Source organism: Cyprinus carpio, chromosome A12 (genome assembly GCF_018340385.1).
Source record: "Cyprinus carpio isolate SPL01 chromosome A12, ASM1834038v1, whole genome shotgun sequence".
Classification (NCBI taxonomy): domain Eukaryota; kingdom Metazoa; phylum Chordata; class Actinopteri; order Cypriniformes; family Cyprinidae; genus Cyprinus; species Cyprinus carpio.
Genome location: NC_056583.1, coordinates 10,819,740 through 10,838,620, shown reverse-complemented (window position 1 = coordinate 10,838,620; position 18,881 = coordinate 10,819,740). Strand labels below are relative to the sequence as shown.

Sequence of the window (18,881 nt, the reverse complement as noted above, 5' to 3'; positions counted from 1 at the left end):
TTAAGCCTTTCTGTTCCAGCATTTAAGCATGTAGAATATCATTTTATGTTTATGCATTTGACATGGGCAGACTTACAGTATGTTATCTATATGCATATAATGTGTGTGGATGATGTTGATAGTGCCAAGTTGAGCTACAAGAACTGAGCATTAAGAACAACAACAGAAAGTTATTTAAATAAATAAATAATAATAATCTCCTGCAGATATTGGGATGTGTGACATGCAGCTGTGTGTTGAACTTGCCATCATGCGTAAATTCCTCATCATCATAAATTCCATCATCATTATAAATTCCCAGCTAATAGAGCTCATGATTCTTGAAAAATGTCAGACATTATCATGTTGTCTTTCTGACCAATTTGAGCTGTTTTTATAATCAGCCAAGTAAATCCAGGAGCCTCAGCCAAGACTGCAAAGAAAAAATGTCTAGAATTTTCCCAGGAAGTCTTCCAAACTGCACTCTTCAAAAGGGTCGTTCAAGAGCCAGTTGTTTAGGTAGCAGGAAGAACGTCTAGTTTTTTTGAATGGTGGCTCTTATGTAATGCTAGAAAGGAAATGTGTGTGATTTTGATTGTGCTAAATGTTAGATTTCCTTTTGTTGTGTATGTGTGTGTATTTGTAGGTGTGTTAATAAGGTGGAAAAGTTCTATTCTGTATGTAATGTTGACAAGCCTGATCTAGAGGTTGGGTCATGAACATAACACTGGTTCTGCTTCTCTCCACCAGTTCTCCAGCTGAGGCTACAACAGAGACGCACTCGTGAACAGCTCGTTGATCAGGGCATCATGCCACGTGAGTACAGCCTCTGCCATCTAATACTGCTGTGTGCACCAGCATAGAAGGAAGAGGATGATTCATATTTACCCTTCTATGAAAACTGCTAATGTTAACAAAACATGTAAAAAAAGTTTTAGTCCTGAAATACCATTTTGCAACCCATGTTTCTTTCATAATCTGAAAAAATGTATGGCTGGACTTGATTATATCCATCATGAATTAACCAGATTGTGAAAAGTGGGTGGGAGGGAGGTTAAAAAGTAAGAGAGACTAAAAAAAAATACAAGATCCAAAATCTTAATAAAATTACAAAGACATTTTTTTTTTTTAAAATAGCTAACCAATAAATCATGCACAATAAGACCAGGAATGTGCAATAAATGTTATGTTGACTTTACAGGACTTTATACGAATATCTAACTCATACTTAATGAATAATAATTCCTCTGTGCAAATGTGAAAAGTTATTTCACATTATTTAAAATTATCTCGCTCCCAATCAACATGTGCTACATTTCAAAAGTTTGCATTTTATTAAGATTTTTTCATTAAGAATCAAGTACATTTATAATGTCAAAAAGCAATTTCTGTCAAATAAATGCTGTTCTTTTGAACATTCATCAAAGAGCCCTGAGAATAATGTATTGTGGTTTTCACAAAAAAAAGATTTCCACAGGAATAAATTAGATTTTAAAATATATTAAAAATAGAACCTTTAAAATAAAACAATTGTTTTAAATTCTAATAATTTTTCACTTTAATATTTTTTTTGCTGTATTTTTTTTTTTTTTTTTTTTTAATAGAATAAATGCTACTTGGTGAGCATAAGAAACCCCAAACCTTTGAATGGTAGTGTAACATCCTTTGTGTTCATTTTTGATGTCCCTAAACAAAAGGAACCCTCACTTAAGGCTGTCTTATGTAAATACCTTCCTGTTTTAACGTGCGTTTAAGAAAGGAAATCAGTTGGTGCTGTGGTTTCTGTACCGCATCTGCTTTTGAATCAGTTGTTTATTCTCGCTCATCCGCATAGTTAACAACCAGGCATAAGGTGACCAATGCACATGTTATTTTTTCCAAAACGCTCACCTCTCTCCTAACCACTGCTCATTCTGTTATTGCTCATAACCATTTTCTGTTCGACCAAGTCACCAAGCAGTGTGTGAGTTCTGTCACACTTACATAAAAGTACATTGTTTTTTTCCTCTGGCCTTCTCTGATCTTATTGATGGGATTACACTGCATGCTGTCTCATAGCTCAGTGTAATATCAGGCATAGATTCTGCTGGAATTAAGAGGTAACTGTCTGGTCCTGAAAGGCACCATGTAGTCTGTGTGCTGATCTCTGTGTGGGCCCACCATCAACTCTCTGAGTAATATGTGAGACCAGGCGCTACAACATTTAGAAAGACTGCAGGAGATGAAAGAGCCATTTGTGTTTGAAGTGTGGATGATGGCTTTGTGTCCTCATGAGACTGATGCTCTGCTTTTCGTGTGTGTGTGTGTGACTTTACAGCCCTGAAGAGCCCTGCAGCGTTCCATGAACAAATCCGCAGCCTTGAGAGAGCCAGGGTAAGAGCAGGGCACCAGGCCCCAGACCTCCTCCACTTGCCTCAGCCATCTGGGCTCTCTGATCCTCCCTGAAATCTATTCAGGGTTGCCCAGCTCTCTGCAATGGGACACATGTGAACCTCTCAGTTGATTTAATAGCTTAAGCCTTCTGTAAATGTGTTTGTTGTTTGCAAAGCACAGAGGAGATCATTATAATGGTTACTTTCTGATCCCTGAATTACAGAGGGAGTCCGTTTTCTAAAACTCTGAATCCTTTCTCTCTTTGTAGACTGAAAATTTCCTAAAGCACAAAATACGCAGCCGCCCAGAAAGGGCTGAGTTGGTCCGCATGCATATCTTGCAAGGTAATCCTCCATTCACGATACATGTAATGGCAGCTAATCTGCCTGCTGGGAAAAGTTTTGTTGAATCTACTGTTTCTAAACAAAGCTGTAGCTCTCAAATCTTGTTAGTAGAGCTGGACTTCAATACAGAATTTCTGATTCGATTTCAAATACAAAACTATTGATTCAGTTTGATTTTGAGTTAATTCTGAATCATCTGGGAGTCATTTCTGATCCATTGTACTTATATGTAAATAAATTTTCCCTCTGCTAATGCTTTATATATATACATATACATATATATATATATATATATATATATATATATATATATATATATATATATATATATATATATATATATATATATATATATATATATATATATATATATATATATATATTTACAGAACAACCAGTAATAATTATTTTTTTTAAACTATACATTAAAATAAATTGACCCATGAGAGCCATTTGTCTGGGAATCAGACTACACTGTTCGTGCTATGTTTGCCTATAAGGACAACCTAAACATGTTGGTTCACCCAAAAATGAAGATATTTTTAATGAAACCAGACAGATTTCTGTCCATCCTTTTAAAGTCTATTTCATCAAAACTTTGACCCATCAGATGATCAAAAAAAAACAGACATCATAAAAGTAATCCATATGAAATGAGCAGTCTTCTAAAGAGATATGATCACTTTACATGATGAACCAATTTAATTTAGGCTTTTGTTCACATATATACATTATACACTCACTGGCCGCTTTATTAGGTACACCTGTTCAATTGCTTGGTAACACAAATTGCTAATCAGCCAGTCACCTGGCAGCAACTCAATGCATTTAGGCGTCTAGATGTGGTAAAGATGACTTGCTGAAGTTCAAACCAAGCATCAGAATGGGGAAGAAAGGGGATTTAAGTGACTTATTATGCGACGTGGAATTGTTGTTGGTGCCAGACGGGCTGGTCTGAGTATTTCAAAAACTGCTGATCTACTGGGATTTTCACACACAACCATCTCTAGGGTTTACAGAGAATGGTCCGAAAAAGAGAAAATATCCAGCGAGCAACAGTTGTGTGGACGAAAATGCCTCGTTGATGTCTGAGGTCAGAGGAGAATGGGAAGACTGGTTCAAGTCTCAGAATCAGAATCAGAATGAGCTTTATTGCCAGGTATGTTCACACATACAAGGAATTTGTTTTCGTGACAGAAGCTCTGCAGTGCAACAGAATGACAGTGACAAAAATACAAAAAATACAAAAAAATACAAATAAGTAGGTAAGAAATGACAATATACAAATTGACAATTGTATGGCAGGTATATTAAAATGAGCAGTTGTGTATGTACAGGTATATTATGTGCAAAAAAAATTTAAGGTACACTAAGTATGTGTGTTAGATAAATAAGTGTATGTGTATGTAAATATAAATAGTGTAGTGTGTTCCACAGTTATTATCAAGTGTTCATTAGATGGATTACCTGAGGGAAGAAACTGTTACTGTGTCTGGTCGTTCTGGTGCTCAGTGCTCTGTAGCGTCGACCAGATGGCAACAGTTCAAAGAGGAAGTGTGCTGGATGTGAGGGGTTCAAGGTGATTTTGCCAGCCTTTTTGCTCATTCTGGATAAGTACAGTTCTTGAATAGAAGGGAGGGTTGTACCGATGATTCTCTCAGCAGTCCGGACTACCCTCTGTAGTCTTCTGAGGTCATAGTTAGAAGCTGAGCTGAAACAGACAGTTACTGAATTGCAGAGGATGGATTCAATGATGGTGGAGTAGAACTGTTTCAGCAGTTCTTGTGGTAGGTTGAATTTCCTCAGCTGGTGAAGGAAGTACAACCTCTGCTGGGCCTTTTTCACAATGGAGTCAATGTGAATGTCCCACTTCAGGTCCTGAGAGATGGTGGTTCCCAGGAACCTGAATGACTCCACTGCAGTCACATTGCTGTCCATGATGGTGAGTGGGGGAGAGCAGGGGGGTTTCTCCTGAAATCCACGATCATCTCCACTGTTTTGAGCGTGTTAAGCTCCAGGTTGTTGAGACTGCACCATACAGCCAGCTCTTTAACCTCCTGTCTGTAAGCAGACTCGTCACCGTCCTGAATGAGGCCGATGAGTGTAGTGTCGTCTGCAAACTTCAGGAGCTTGACAGAGGGGTCCTGGGGAGCTCCGGTGCTGATTGTACGGGTACTGGATGTGTATTTTCCCAGCCTCACTAGCTGCTGCCTGTCTGTCAGGAAGCTGTTGATCCACTGACAGACGGAGGTGGGCACGGAGAGCTGAGTTAGTTTGGGCAGGAGGAGGTTTGGGATGATCGTGTTAAAGGCCGAGCTGAAGTCCAAAAAAAGGATCATCACATAAGTCCCCGGTTTGTCTAGGTGTTGCAGAACATAATGCAGTCCAATGTTTACTGCATCATCCACGGACCTGTTTGCTCGGTAAGCAAACTGCAGGGGGTCCAGTAAGGGTCCAGTGATGTCCTTCAGGTAAGCCAGAACCAGTTTTTTAAATGACTTCATGACAACAGACGTTAGAGCCACGGGTCTGTAGTCATTAAGTCCTGTTATCTTGGGTTTCTTTGGAACGGGGATGATGGTGGAGCGTTTGAAGCAGGAAGGCACTTCACACAACTCCAGAGATCTGCTGAAGATCTGTGAAAAGATGGGGGCCAATTGGTCAGAACAGGTTCTCAGACAGGCTGGTGTAACACCATCTGGGCCTGGTGCTTTTCTTCTTTTGTTCTTCCTGAAGACCTGGCGCACATCGTTTTCACTAATTTGAAGTGCAGGAGGAGGTGGGGGGGTTGCAGGAGGTGTTAACGGTAACAGTAAGGCAACAGTAACTCAGATAAACAATCGTTACAACCAAGGTATGCAGAATACCATCTCTGAATGCACAACACGTCGAATCCTGAAGCAGATGGGCTACAGCAGCAGAAGACCACACCGGGTGCCGCTCCTGTCAGCTAAGAACAGGAAACGGAGGCTACAATAAGCACAGGCTCACCTAAATTGGACGATAGAAGATTGGAAAAACATTGCCTGGTCTGATGAGTCTCCATTTCTGCTGCGACATTCAGATGGTAGGGTCAGAATTTAGCGAAAAAGAACATGAAAGCATGGATCCATCCTGCCTTGTCTCAATGGTTCTGGCTGGTGGTGGGGGTGTAATGGTGTGGGGGATATTTTCTTGGCACATGTTGGGCCCCTTAGTACCAATTGAGCATCGTTTAAACGCCACAGCCTACCTGAGTATTGTTGCTGACCATGTCCATCCCTTTATGACTACAGTGTACCCATCTTCTGAAGGCTACTTCCAGCGGGATAATGCACCATGTCACAAAGCTCAAATAATCTCAGAGTGATTTCTTGAACATGACAATGAGTTCACTTTACTCAAATGGCCTCCACAGTCACCAGATCTCAATCCAATAGAGCAGCATTGGGATGTGGTTTCGCATTCGCATCATGGATGTGCAGCCGACAAAACTGCAGCAACTGCATGATGCTATCATGTCAATGTGGACTAATATATCTGAGAAATGTTTCCAACACCTTGTTGAATCTATGCCACAAAGATTAAAGGCAGTTCTGAAGGAAAAAGGGGGTCCAACCCGGTACTAGCAAGGTGTACCTAATAAGGTGGCCCAGTGAGTGTACGTTAAGCACAACAAATGTGGTGAATGGAAGTGCCATGTCACTTGAGAACCAGTCAGGTTTGTTGTTTCGTGTTATGCAAGCACATTTGAGTTTCCAGAATAACTTGTTTAAGCATATAAAGCAAGTATGGTTGAACATACGATGACCATATCTGATGTGCAGTGTATGCTGATGTATCTATGATGATCAATGTTCATATGTGAATAAAAGCCTAAAATAAATCTGTTCATCATCAAATTGTGTCTTTTCAGAAGATTTGGACTAAATGGCTTGATTCATATGAATTTCTATGAACTTTTTTTGATGTGTCAAATTTTTGGTGGAATGAAAGAAGAAATCTCTCAGGTTTTAATTATGTCTTCATTATTGTTTCAAAGGAAAAACAAAAGTCTCATGGATGAGTAATGATGGCAATTCACATTTCTGGTTGAACTAACAATGTAAAAGAAAGACATTTCTTGGCATTATATTACTTCTTATTATGACTTCAGAATCAATAAAGACTGCGATCTTATATTCACAAATATGGTAAAACGATTTCTTTTGCCATGATGCTGAAGATTCAGCAGTAGAGACATGCGTTCAGTAGCACTGAAAACGCTGATACAGGTGGACTTAACTTGGTACATCATAAAAATATTAATTTTACCAAACTGTGCCTTTAAGTTAGTTAGTTCAGCAGCAGCTAAACCAGTCAGAACAGCTTAATTAAAAGCAAGAAGAATACATGTTCAAAAGAGTCATCCAGATGCTGTTCTTGACCGTTATTTACTTCTGTGATTGAGTTGACCACTGTGTGATTGCTTTGGTGGTTGAGGAGGGATGTGGGTTGAAATGATTGCTGTTCTGATTGTCACTGGTTTTTGGTGGGTTGGCAGAGACGGTGGCAGAGCCTTCTCTGCAGGCCACTCAGCTGAAATTGAAGAGAGCTCGACTGGCTGATGACCTGAATGAGAAGATCGCTCAACGCCCCGGCCCCATGGAGCTGGTGGAGAAGAATATCCTGCCTGTGGACTCCAGCGTAAAGGAGGCCATCGTTGGTGAAAATGCAAACTATTATTAATGTATTAAATAAACATGCATGTGGAAGATATATTGAGTTGAAGTTTGATATATTATCCTTTGTGTTAACTGGGTAGATGGTCAGATGCAGTACCCTAAAACTCTAGAGGAACTGGCAGATGAGGACAGTGGAGATGCGTTTTCACCCGAGCAGCCAGCCAGTCAGGAGTCCCAGGGTTCTGTAGCCTCACCAGGAGAGGTCCGGACCATTGAAGAGTCCTCACCTTTGCCTAATAACTTATTACAGGTAGTCCTGCCACCTCCTTTTCACTTCAGGGACAAAACACTAAGAGCTCATGGTGCCAAAAAAACAGAATTTTGTAATTCAGGTTTTTCACAGCACTTTCCTGCAGTGACCACCCCTTCAACAGATTTCCTCAAGCCTTTTTCTACCAATGAGCAATCAGTTAGCCCTCCAGCACCCATGCCACAGCTAGTCACCGTGGCCCCTGTGAAGTCTGGGCCCACCCTTGTAAAGGTCAGTAAAGAACTGAAGAAACAACAAAAATTGATGAAATCCTCTTGATTTAGATGTAATGCATAATGGGAAATCTCTGTTCAATTCACAGCAAAGTCAGCCCAAGTTACCTGGGGATAGGAGCCGCAGCAAGAAGAGTAAGGAGGCCAAGCCACGTGTGAAAAAGTTCAAATATCATCAGTACATTCCCCCAGACCAGAAACAAGAACCCAACCAAGCCCCGATGGACTCCTCATATGCTCGTTTACTACAACAGCAGCAGCTATTTTTGCAGCTACAGATCCTGAGCCAACAGCAACAGCAGCACTACAACTACCAGACCATCCTTCCTGCACCTCTCAAGTAAGCTAGGATATCTGGATTTGTGTGTTTGTTATTTGTGGATCAGACCCTGTTGTTTTCATTATGTACTGCTTTACCAATCCTATCGTTGAGTTTGGTGGATGCAAACCATTTGGGTCTGGTCTTGGCTAATTTGGGAAAGGTCATCTTTTGCTTTTGAAGCAAGCCGTATTTTGTCAACCATTAGTATAATGGCTGGTTATGAATGGTTTTTGGTGGAAAATGTTTTTAAACACTATTATTGTTTCCGGTGGCCATCAGGACCATTACCTATTTTCCAATAACAATTCCTGTTTAGTGATTTTCATGAAAGTCAGGAAGTCGATGAGGTTATTACTCTGCTTCCTTTTCCATCGCTTGTGGAAGATTTATTTTAACTGTCGTTTGTTTTCTGCCTCAGCGTTATTCAATGGTGTTTATTTATTGAGAACAAGGGTGAGCAGAACAAATTGTTCCTTCTGTGATGTTAAGTATTGTTTCTCCCCTTTATTCCCATTTGCGTCCTTACTCACCAGGCCTGTGATGGAAGGCCAAAACAGCAGTGCCACAGTGGCTATCAACAGCGCAAGCAGCCTTCCTGCCTCAATTGTGGTGTCTCTGCCAACAGCAACACCCGTGCGGCCCAGCAGCACCCTTTCCAACCGCAAGGCAGGGACACTACCTGCCAATCTGGAGGAGATGAAGGTACTGATAGATTCGTATTTTCCACAAAAAAAAAGAAAATAAAAGAAAGAAGTATCTTATTTTTAAGAAGGCAGCATTTATTTAAAAATACAATAAAACAATAATATTTATAATTACACAATAAATTGCATTTTATATGTTACATCCTGTGATGGCAAAGCTGAATTTTCAGCAGTCATTACTCCAGTCTTCAGTACCACATGATCCCTCAGAAAACATATTGTAAAATAATATGACTCGACGCTCACTAAACATTCCTTATTATTATCAGTGTTGGATACAGAAAATATCTTAATTTTGTGCAAATCATGATACATTTTTTTTACAGGATTCTTTGATTAATAGAATGTTCAACATAATATAAGCATATATTTAAAAATGGAAATCTTTAACATTATATATATCTTTGTCACTTTTTATCAATTTAATACATCCTGGGGCGGGTTGCATAAACTGTTTATTTTTAGTCATCTAATTTCTTTTCTTCAAGACTGGTCATAACTTTTAAAGTCTGTTACAAAAAGGTAGAGTGGTCTAATGTGTATCCAAAAAAATAAGACTGATTGCCACTTGCCTAACTGTTAGTTGGTCAAACTAGTTTGTAAGTCTTAACATAGTGTCTATGTTTATGTAACTGGTATCTGGATGAATAAAAAAATATAAATTTTTCAATTTACAATCCCACACTTTTGAATGGTAGTGTATAGTAAATAAAATAAACAACGTTTAACTATAAAAATAAATAAATATATAAATAAATATGACTTTTGCATTATGTAAAATTTGGTTCAGATTGTTTGTGTCTCCAGTAAATGTGCAACTTATTCATTAAGTGTCACAAAATATTTAGCAATTTATATGGTGGTATATGTGGTAACCCAGAAATCACATTATTTTCTCTGTGAAGCTAATATATATAGAGCTAATAATTTCACTAATAGTGGGTTTATTTTGGCAGGTGGCAGAGCTGAAAATGGAGTTAAAGTTACGTGGTCTTCCAGTGTCAGGAACAAAAATAGACCTTATTGAACGGCTTAAGCCTTTCCAAGAAAACAATGTCACTACTGCACCCAACAACTGCAAAGGACCTAGCACACAGCCCTGTAGCACACCTATGGAGGTGTCCAGCACCACTACAACCCTATCGCCCATCCAACGGCCCTCTGAAAATCTGAGCTCCACTCCACCTGTGTCTCCTGGCTCCTCAGAGCTTCACAGCAAAGAGGTCGCATCCACAGAGCGACAGGCAGAGGGCCAAAACTGCAGTTTAGTAAAGGCAGCTAATGTTCCCGAGGAGCAGGACCGGAGACTACACGAAAAGGAGCGACAGATCAAGGAACTGCTGCGTAAACTGGAGCAGGAGCAGAAGCTGGTGGAGGAACTGAAGATGCAGTTAGGGGTGGAGAAAAGGACAGGACAGGTCGTTCCACCTGCAGAAAATAACAACAATTCCAGTCCAGCCACCATGTTGGCATCTGTCAAAACAGAAAACACTGTCCCTCCTAACTGCACACTGAGTTCACACACTACACCAACGCTGGTGAAGCTCGAGGAGGCCCATCCCAACCAGGTGACCGCTACCCCTCTCCATCAGTTCATTATCAGCCACCAAGGAGTACCACAGGTCATAGGGCAGCCCCAGACTCTTCTAACCACTCCGCATGGGGGCACTCAGATCCTTCTTCCAGTGCCCCTGGCGAATAATACCACTACCATCCAGCTACCCAACACTAATGTCAAACTACAGGTAACAAAAAATTTGTGTGTGTATATGTGTTAGGTACAGTATATACTTGTGTCATTACTTAAATGTAATCTCAATGTCTTTTTGTAGCCAGTTTTGCAGGCTGTCTCTCCATCAGGGCCAGGTCTAATTCAGACCCCCCAAATACAGCCCACCAAAGGAGAGAGTCTTACATCACAACAGCTGCTCATAGCTCACAACCACATAGTTCAGGTCAGTCTTATAACCAAATGGAAATATGTTGCCGTAGACTATATCATTTATCAAATATAATAGCATAATATTATATTATAGAGTATATATGTTTTTATATAATATTTAATTATGTACTGATAATACTAAGAATTGGAACTTCAGCACCAAATCAGCATGTTAGAGTGATTTCTGAAGGATCATGTGACACTGAAGACTGGAGTTATGGCTGCTAATAATTTAGCTTTGCCATTTTACGAATAAAATACATTATAAAAGATATTCAGATTATGAGTTATGCCATACTCTGCCGTACGGAAACGCCGCCCCTGCTCAAGATGACCAAATGTCAAACGATTAATTGGCCTGGCTTATATATCACATTTATCCACACTAGAGAGGTTTTTTTTTTTTGAATGAGTATTGAATGACCGTGGAATCTGAGTAGAAACAGGATCAGTGCCAGCAGGAGCAATCAGAACAAGTGAACATAATCTGTGAGCTCTGGGATCATCTAGTTTTGTTGGTCCAGCAGAGTCATTCATCAGTGAGATGGATGGGAGTTGCTGGTCTCATTTCTTTCTAGGCATTCACTCTACTGTAATTGGCCTGTCCTGGCAGCAGGGGACCATGCTTGGGTTTCCCAGCTAGATGCCCATTACTTTGGCATAGTGAACAAGCCTGGCCTGAGTCCTGGATGACTAGAGTAACTAGAGCTCATTGGTTGTGATGAGCTGATAACGTTTTCATTGACAGCCGTGCCTGACGGACCCATGCCAGTGTGACCTGAGGAGGCTTGTTCTCATACCAAGCAGAAAGATCATAACACAATCCAGACTGTTTAGCATATGCTCTCTATGATGCTAGTGGATGTTCCTGGATGCTCATGATCTGTTGGTTTACTCTTTACACAGACCCAGCCTGTGGGCACCAACAAGAGTTCAGGTTTCCAGCATGGTACCAATGAGAATCAAGCAGGCCCGGAGATACCTCAGTGCTTCCTCAGCAGCTCCCCAGATAACAGGATCTCACCTCTGACGTCCCCCGTCCCATCATCCCTTATCAATGGGTCACTAAACAAGGTAGCACATCCTGCTTTTATTGAGATGTTTTTGTGTTGCTGTTCTGTTTTGAGTTGAGTGTTCACTCAAGTTTTTATCCCCAGACCTCCTTCATCCAGCAGTCCCCAGTTTTCAATCAGACACCGAAGAACAGAGAGCCGCCCCGCTATGAGGAGGCTGTCAAACAGAGCCGCAGCCTACAGAATCCTGCCGTCTCAGAGGTGATGTCTCTCTGTTTTCTATATATCCATGCATGCTTGTATAAATTCTGGGTTGAATAGTGGGTTACACAGTTTTTACCTCACCCAAAAATTAACTTCCAGTGTTTTTCCAATCCTTTTCTTTATTCTGTGAAACACAAAATGAGATCTACAGCAAATGTCTGAGCCTCTGTTTTTATACATGGAATGGTGAGCTACACTTCCAATCTCCAAAACAGAGAACAAAATGCACCAATTATGTGCAGTAGACCATGTGACTCATGCACAATAGGTCAGTCCATCTCAAGACGTTGCTTGACCATATTCTTTACTGTTTAAATTAAATATATTTTTCTTCTTATTAAAGATACAAAAGTGGTTTAGTCAAGTGCACTGAGATTTTCTCTCTTTTGTTGTTTGATTAACGTGAATGACAGACAGCAGGAATATTAGACTGCTGTCACTTTAAGAGCTTCCCGGATCCAATATACTGTTTAACACGTTTTCACATAAGACCTAAATTACTGTGTTTATGAGGATGCTTGCAAAGATGTTCATTTTGACACATACAAGTATGTCAAAGGCCTATGAAGCTCCAAAATAACTCAGTTCAGTACTCCCATGCTCTATGAGCACCATCTTCATGTGTGCGCGTCTCTCTGACAGCGCTAAAAAACACTCTCTGACATCATGTGCATATAGTGAAATGAGTTCTATTTCGCCGCTTATTGCGTCTCAACGGCTTAAGATCACCTGTTTTTAAAATGCAATAAAACGTGTGCAGATGATAAGTTTCCGTGACCACATAGCACAGCAACGTCAACCGGTTAATCATGTCTGCCCGTATATTGCCCACCCCTACCTTAAACTGAAAAGTCATTTTCATTTTTTGTCAATTTGCAGATTCCCACAGCAATGAGTCAACAGATGGATGATCTCTTTGACATTTTAATAGAAAGTGGAGGTGAGTTTGTCATTCTGTTGCAGACTACAATAGATCAGGTTCTCATTTGTCAACTCAAACTATAAATCCAGATACAGATGTTTATTTTCACAATTGTCTGTGTGGAGGCTGAGAATGTCAGACTCATCCTGGCTACATTTCCCAGAAGCCCCTTTTCCAGTGCTGATTGCAGTAACAGCCTGGCGTCTGTAAGATTCAGTGGCAAATACACTACCGTTCAACAGTTTGCTGTCAGTAAGATTTTCTTTTTGAAAGAATGTAATACTGTTATTCATATTTTTTGAACTTGGTGTTCAAGAAACTTGAATAACAGTATTAATTTCTTAATAAACATATTAAAATGATTACTGAAGGATCATGTGAAACTAAAGACTGGAGAAAAAATCCCTTACCCTAAACTTTTGACATTTTTGTGTAGTTTGATGATCTCTTTAACTTTTTTTGTCAACCTTTTAATTTCTTGTGCCACCCCTTTTATTTATTTTTTTTCTGCAGAGATCACTCCCTTTAGTCAACAGGACCTATCTGTGCCTAAGATGATGCCTGTTACAGCCAGCATCACCACCCTGCCTGTCAACACCGCCCTGTCCCGACCACCTGCCCAGGTGCAGATGGCACCCCCGCCAGCGCTGATGTCGGAGCACATGCCCAGCCTGGCCTCCCTGGACTCTGATAACCAGTTGGAGGCTCTGCTGGAGGGCACGCTGGTGGGGGACAAAGAACCGGAGCAGAGGACTTTGGGCCTGCTGGAGGAGCTGCAAAACCAGATGCTGGAGCAGCCAAACTCCCCTATGGACACGTCTGAGCTGGGATTCACCGACCCACCTGCACCTTCCTCCTCCTCCCTGTCCTTTAGTCTCCAAGAAACTGGCCTGGACAACATGGAGTGGCTGGACCTCACAATGCCTGGGCCCATTGGTGGACTCAATGCATTGGGCATCACCTCTGAATTCCTGGACACTCATGACCTGCAGCTGCACTGGGACTGAGAGGAATCGCTTCAAACACGGTTATATTTTCACTCGCACAACAAGCTGTGTGTCTGTGGGGCGTACAGTAGGAGAAGAAGGGATTGTCAGTGTGTCGGCGGTTCACGTCTGGCAGCTTTATGTGACTAGACTCCAGCTCAGCTGTACACTTCACTTATGCTGGTTCTAATCACCATCTGTTCTCTTTCACATTATTGCTCTTGTTTGATCAGAAAAGACACATGAGCCTTGTGGGTAATGCTGGCTAGGTCCTGAATGTGCTCTCTTTGCTGTGCCATTCTGAGAGGGAGCTGCTTTTGGGCAGATGGAATTCTGCTGTATTGCTATTTTGGTTTTTTCACTCATGTGCATCAGATTGGTTGCAATGAGTCTCTAAATATCCTCACAGATAATTTTAAGGAAGGGTAAGCTGTCAGTTCCAGACGATGTGGCATCACAGTAGAGTTCACTTCGTTTGCGCAAAGTTTAAAATTGAGCCTTGAGTAATGACACCATTAGTGCTCCTGTACGTAATCATGAGTGTCTGTGTGGAGGATGAGAATGTCAGAGTCAACCTGGCAGTTAAGCCACATTTCCCAGAATCCCCTTTTCCACCATTGACTGCAGCAACAGCCTGTTGTCTGCAAGATTCGCTGGCAAATACACTACCATTCAAAAGTTTGGGGTCAGTAAGATTTTTAAAAACAGAAATTAATTGTGTTGTTCAGAAAGATCCATTTAATTAATCAAAGGTAACATTAAAGATATTTATTATATTACAAAATATGATTAAATGTTTCTATTCATCAGAAAAAAATTATATGAAAAATTGACATGTGACACTAAGGACTGATGGCTGCTGAAAATTCAGGTTTGTCATCACAGGAATAAATGACATTTTAAATTATATTAAAATAGGACACAGTTATTTTATATCGTAGAAATATTTCACAATTTTACTGTTTTTACTATATTTTGAGAGAATGCAGCCTAGTGAGCATTCAGATTCTTTCCAAAACCAAACCAAACAAAAAAAATCTTATTGACCCTAAACTTTCAAATGGTAGTATAGTTTGATGAAGATCTATTTAACATATCACTTATCAACTTTTTAGCAAATGTTCTTTTTGTTTTGATATTGTTTGAAAGATGACTGGTTGCTGACCAGGGGAATTGATTCATGTTTTATAAAGTGGCTACAATTGCAGATTTTCTGTAAACATAAACACCAATCTTGGATGAGGTTGTAAAGAGCATTTGGTTTGATTTGGATCTGAGAATTGCAGACATATTTTTTTAATCCTGGACACATGGAAATTTTGTTTCAGTTAATTTGTCATCTCAATCTCAAGCCAAAAAAAAAAAAAAAAAATCCTATTTCGATTATCAGGTGATAACTTCCACTATACCATTGTGAAATGGTCTGAAATGAGTCTAATTTATGTAAATAATCTATGAGAACAAATATTTGTTTAAAAAAAAAAAATAATAGAAAAAAGCAAAAACTATTTTGTCTGAATTGTTGGATGTCCGACCCCTCGTCTGTGTAAATTGTGAATCAATGTGTCTGTGTGATTGTTCGTCGCTTCAGTGGAATGTTGTGTTTGACTCAGTTGACTTTAGGTGCATCATACTGTAAAAAAGTTCCAGTTTTTTCCCAGTGTTTTTCTCAGTTCGGTTCTCGCAGTGGTTGCTATATTTTGAGTTTTGACTGATTTGCATATTTTTGATGCCATGGAACAGATTTCCGTTAGAGATGCAGCTTTTGCAAAGCAATTATGTAAATGAAGCCATCAGAATTGACAGCTGACACTAAAAACAGTGATCTCTAGCAGCACTATATATTATGTATGAACACAGGGCATCTTTGTACTGTTTATTCCTCCTGTAAATGGAGTTTTGAAAATGCAAAGCCTCTCGGGGGTTTTAGAAGTAAAGCGGACAGCTGAAGTGGTAACTGATGACTTTACTCCATGTTAAATGTCAGTTGCAGCTTAATAATTTGTTTGTTGAGGGAATCAGAGAACAAATTGAACCAGATTTGTCTGCTTCTGTTGTTCTGAATTTTTTAACAGGCCTGTTTTGTCAAGTTCCTATACTAAATATTTGCATGTGGGTGCATGTGTTTGTATGGCTGAGCGTCTGTTTTACTGCCTTTATGTTAAAGTTGTACTGTTCGAAATTGCTACAGACCATCCAAATGTGTAAATGAACAACATTTTATATTTGCAAATATCTTGACAGCATGTGAATAATCAAATTAATGTGATATCTTTCAGAGATACACCCTCTTGTTGTTTTTTTTCTTTTTTCTGATTTTGTGTGCTTTTCTTTCATGATTTAATGTTGTCAGCCACCTCATGGATTGTTTATATATATATATATATATATATATATATATATATATATATATATATATATATATATATATATATATATATATATATATATATATATATATATATATATATATATATCCTGCTCTGACAAGGCACCTTTCCTTTCAGCGAGGCAATACGCGTCCACTGGCTTTGAACTAACATCTTTCAGATTATCAGTTTGATCCAACGGGACACAATATTTGTATAATTACAAGATCTACAGCACTTTCCTGTTGAAGTGATGAACTGCCCATCACAGCTAGATCAACTGCACAATGTCAAAGCACCTTTACAGATGAGCTTTTATAAAAGAGAACTTTAATCAGCTTTTTGTGCTCGTGTTACGTGTGTCATCTGCTTACTAGTCGAATGATTAACAATGCTCATCTGCTCTGTTTTTAAGGCTTTGTTTGTACTGTTTACTCTGCATACTGTCCAAATTGTGGCCTCTCCAGGGAAGAAAAAATGCAAAATACTAGTTTTAATTAGTAGAATCTTTCACTGCTATGTGTAGCTTTGTGGACAAATTTAGTCTTGTAAGGAATAATGCATGTGTCTGACTGTTCAGAGCAGTTTTTTCATTGCTGACTGCTGTTATAATGCAGCCTGGTGCAATATTTTAACAAACTATTACTCTGACAAGCAAGTGGAGGAGAAAGAATATGATAAAACTGACCTGGCTAGGTTTCTGTCATGTGATGCCTCTTTTGTTTTAGGCCTTCTGTGCCATTAAAACTTATAAACAAAAAGGCCAAATATTGTGCTATGCCACTTCACGTAGATACATACAGTTCCGTTCAGAAATTCAGGGTCAGTAAGTTTTTTTTCCCCACCAAGAAATCCATACTTTTATACAGCAAGGGCACCTTAACTTGATTTAAAGAAACAATTAAAGACATTTATGTTACAAAACATTTATATTTCAAATAAATTAAGTTCTTTTCACCTTTCTATTCATCAAAAAAAGGTATCATGATTTCCACAAAAATATGAACTGTTTTCAGTTTCGATAATGTTTCTTGGGCACCAAACTAGTATATTAGAATGATTTCTGAAGGATAATTTGAATGAAATAAAGATTGGAGTAATGGCTGCTGGAAATTCAGCTTCTTCACAGGAATAAATAATTTTAAACTGTATAATTTAATAGAAACCAGTTATTTTAAAGCAGCTGTGTGTAAGGCCTTGAAATATAATTTTAGATTGTATACTGACGTCTAATAAGGCGATGGCTTCTGTCCCATCCCCCCTGCCCCTGAATGTTTGTTGTGGGAGTATGTAAGTTTGGTGAGTCGATACGAAATTATAGGAAAAGGGCAGACTGCTTTGTGGCAGCAACAAATTCACGTGTACTGTAGAAGGCTACAAAGTTGCAAAACTACATACAGTTGCTTTAGTACTGTTTTAGTGTATTTTTGCTTAAATAAATGCACCCTGGGTGATTTAAAAAATCTTACCCCAAATTTTCGAACGGTATTGTAGATGGTTGAGGATTTTTCTGTTGGAGAAAAATGTTAATCTGCATTGAATTTAGTTGAAAAGAGTCGATATAAGAGTCCCATTTGCTGTTTCTTAGCACAGTTGGAGAGTAAAGCAATAACTTGTGTTTTATATACAGTGCTGTATTGTATACAGTATATGCAGAAGATTAGATATCAGAGCATCATTTCAGTTTTATATCATCTATTTGCATGGACAGCCTATTCTGGCTGAGCTCTAGAAACCCATGGCTTGCGTTTTTGCCATTTAGGATGTCAAAACTCAAATTGTGTTGAGCTTCATGTAGAGATTTAGGAATCCTAGCTCTTTATTTTCAGCAACATCTGCTGGACTCATCTAGATGTCATGCTTTTTACCACACATTGATGTATATTATGTATCAGTGGTGATGACACTGGGCGATATTTACTGCCGCCTTTCAACATGCTCCAGAGCGGGAGATCAATCATCATCTGTATGCCATATGTTTTGCACATTTTGTGTATATATTTTAATGGATGTAATACATATTTTTATACATGTTTGACGCATCCATGAGCTCTATTTTGTGAATAGTTTTAAAGATACGAGTATATATATGCCATCACGTGTCAATGAAAATCGATGTATTGTGAAAATACTGTCGTAAAGGATGTTTTAGAGTCTCTTAAATATACCAGAGGAACGACATTCAAAATTGTGTCTGCTTTTGTTTATTTTTGTCATAAGAGTTGCTGAAACCATTGTTTTTATATTCTGAATATCTAGTATTATACATATTTTAGGGTTATCTTAGGGTTTTCCATGATGTATTGGAAAGTTTCAAGTACAAAAATAAATCCATTGTTTACATAGTGACATTTGATACAGCATTCCTCTTATTACAGTTCTACAGGCTAACTGTTACATAAATGCAAAGTAGTATTGTATTCATAGAATCACAAATGTCACTCAAACTTGGAAATTTGGATATCAGTTAATTATAC

General features: G+C 39.1%; 1 protein-coding gene across 4 annotated transcripts in view; it reads left to right on the top strand.

Annotated features, from left to right (window-relative positions):
* Positions 1-16,321, top strand: part of LOC109099551 (myocardin-related transcription factor B-like) — a 34,427-nt gene extending 18,106 nt beyond the window's left edge. For 2 of the 4 annotated variants that reach the window (XM_042767488.1, XM_042767489.1), the window contains exons 3-15: positions 730-795; positions 2,297-2,352; positions 2,621-2,696; positions 7,219-7,380; positions 7,480-7,880; positions 7,972-8,222; positions 8,738-8,906; positions 9,865-10,653; positions 10,741-10,863; positions 11,757-11,924; positions 12,008-12,124; positions 13,007-13,067; positions 13,563-16,321. In XM_042767488.1, the coding sequence (XP_042623422.1) occupies positions 730-795; positions 2,297-2,352; positions 2,621-2,696; positions 7,219-7,380; positions 7,480-7,880; positions 7,972-8,222; positions 8,738-8,906; positions 9,865-10,653; positions 10,741-10,863; positions 11,757-11,924; positions 12,008-12,124; positions 13,007-13,067; positions 13,563-14,056 (2,933 nt within the window). In that variant the 3' untranslated portion in view covers positions 14,057-16,321. The remainder of the gene's footprint in view (positions 1-729; positions 796-2,296; positions 2,353-2,620; positions 2,697-7,218; positions 7,381-7,479; positions 7,881-7,971; positions 8,223-8,737; positions 8,907-9,864; positions 10,654-10,740; positions 10,864-11,756; positions 11,925-12,007; positions 12,125-13,006; positions 13,068-13,562) is intronic. The other 2 variants (XM_042767490.1, XM_042767491.1) reach the window with 2 other exon arrangements.
* Positions 16,322-18,881: the final 2,560 nt, after the last annotated feature.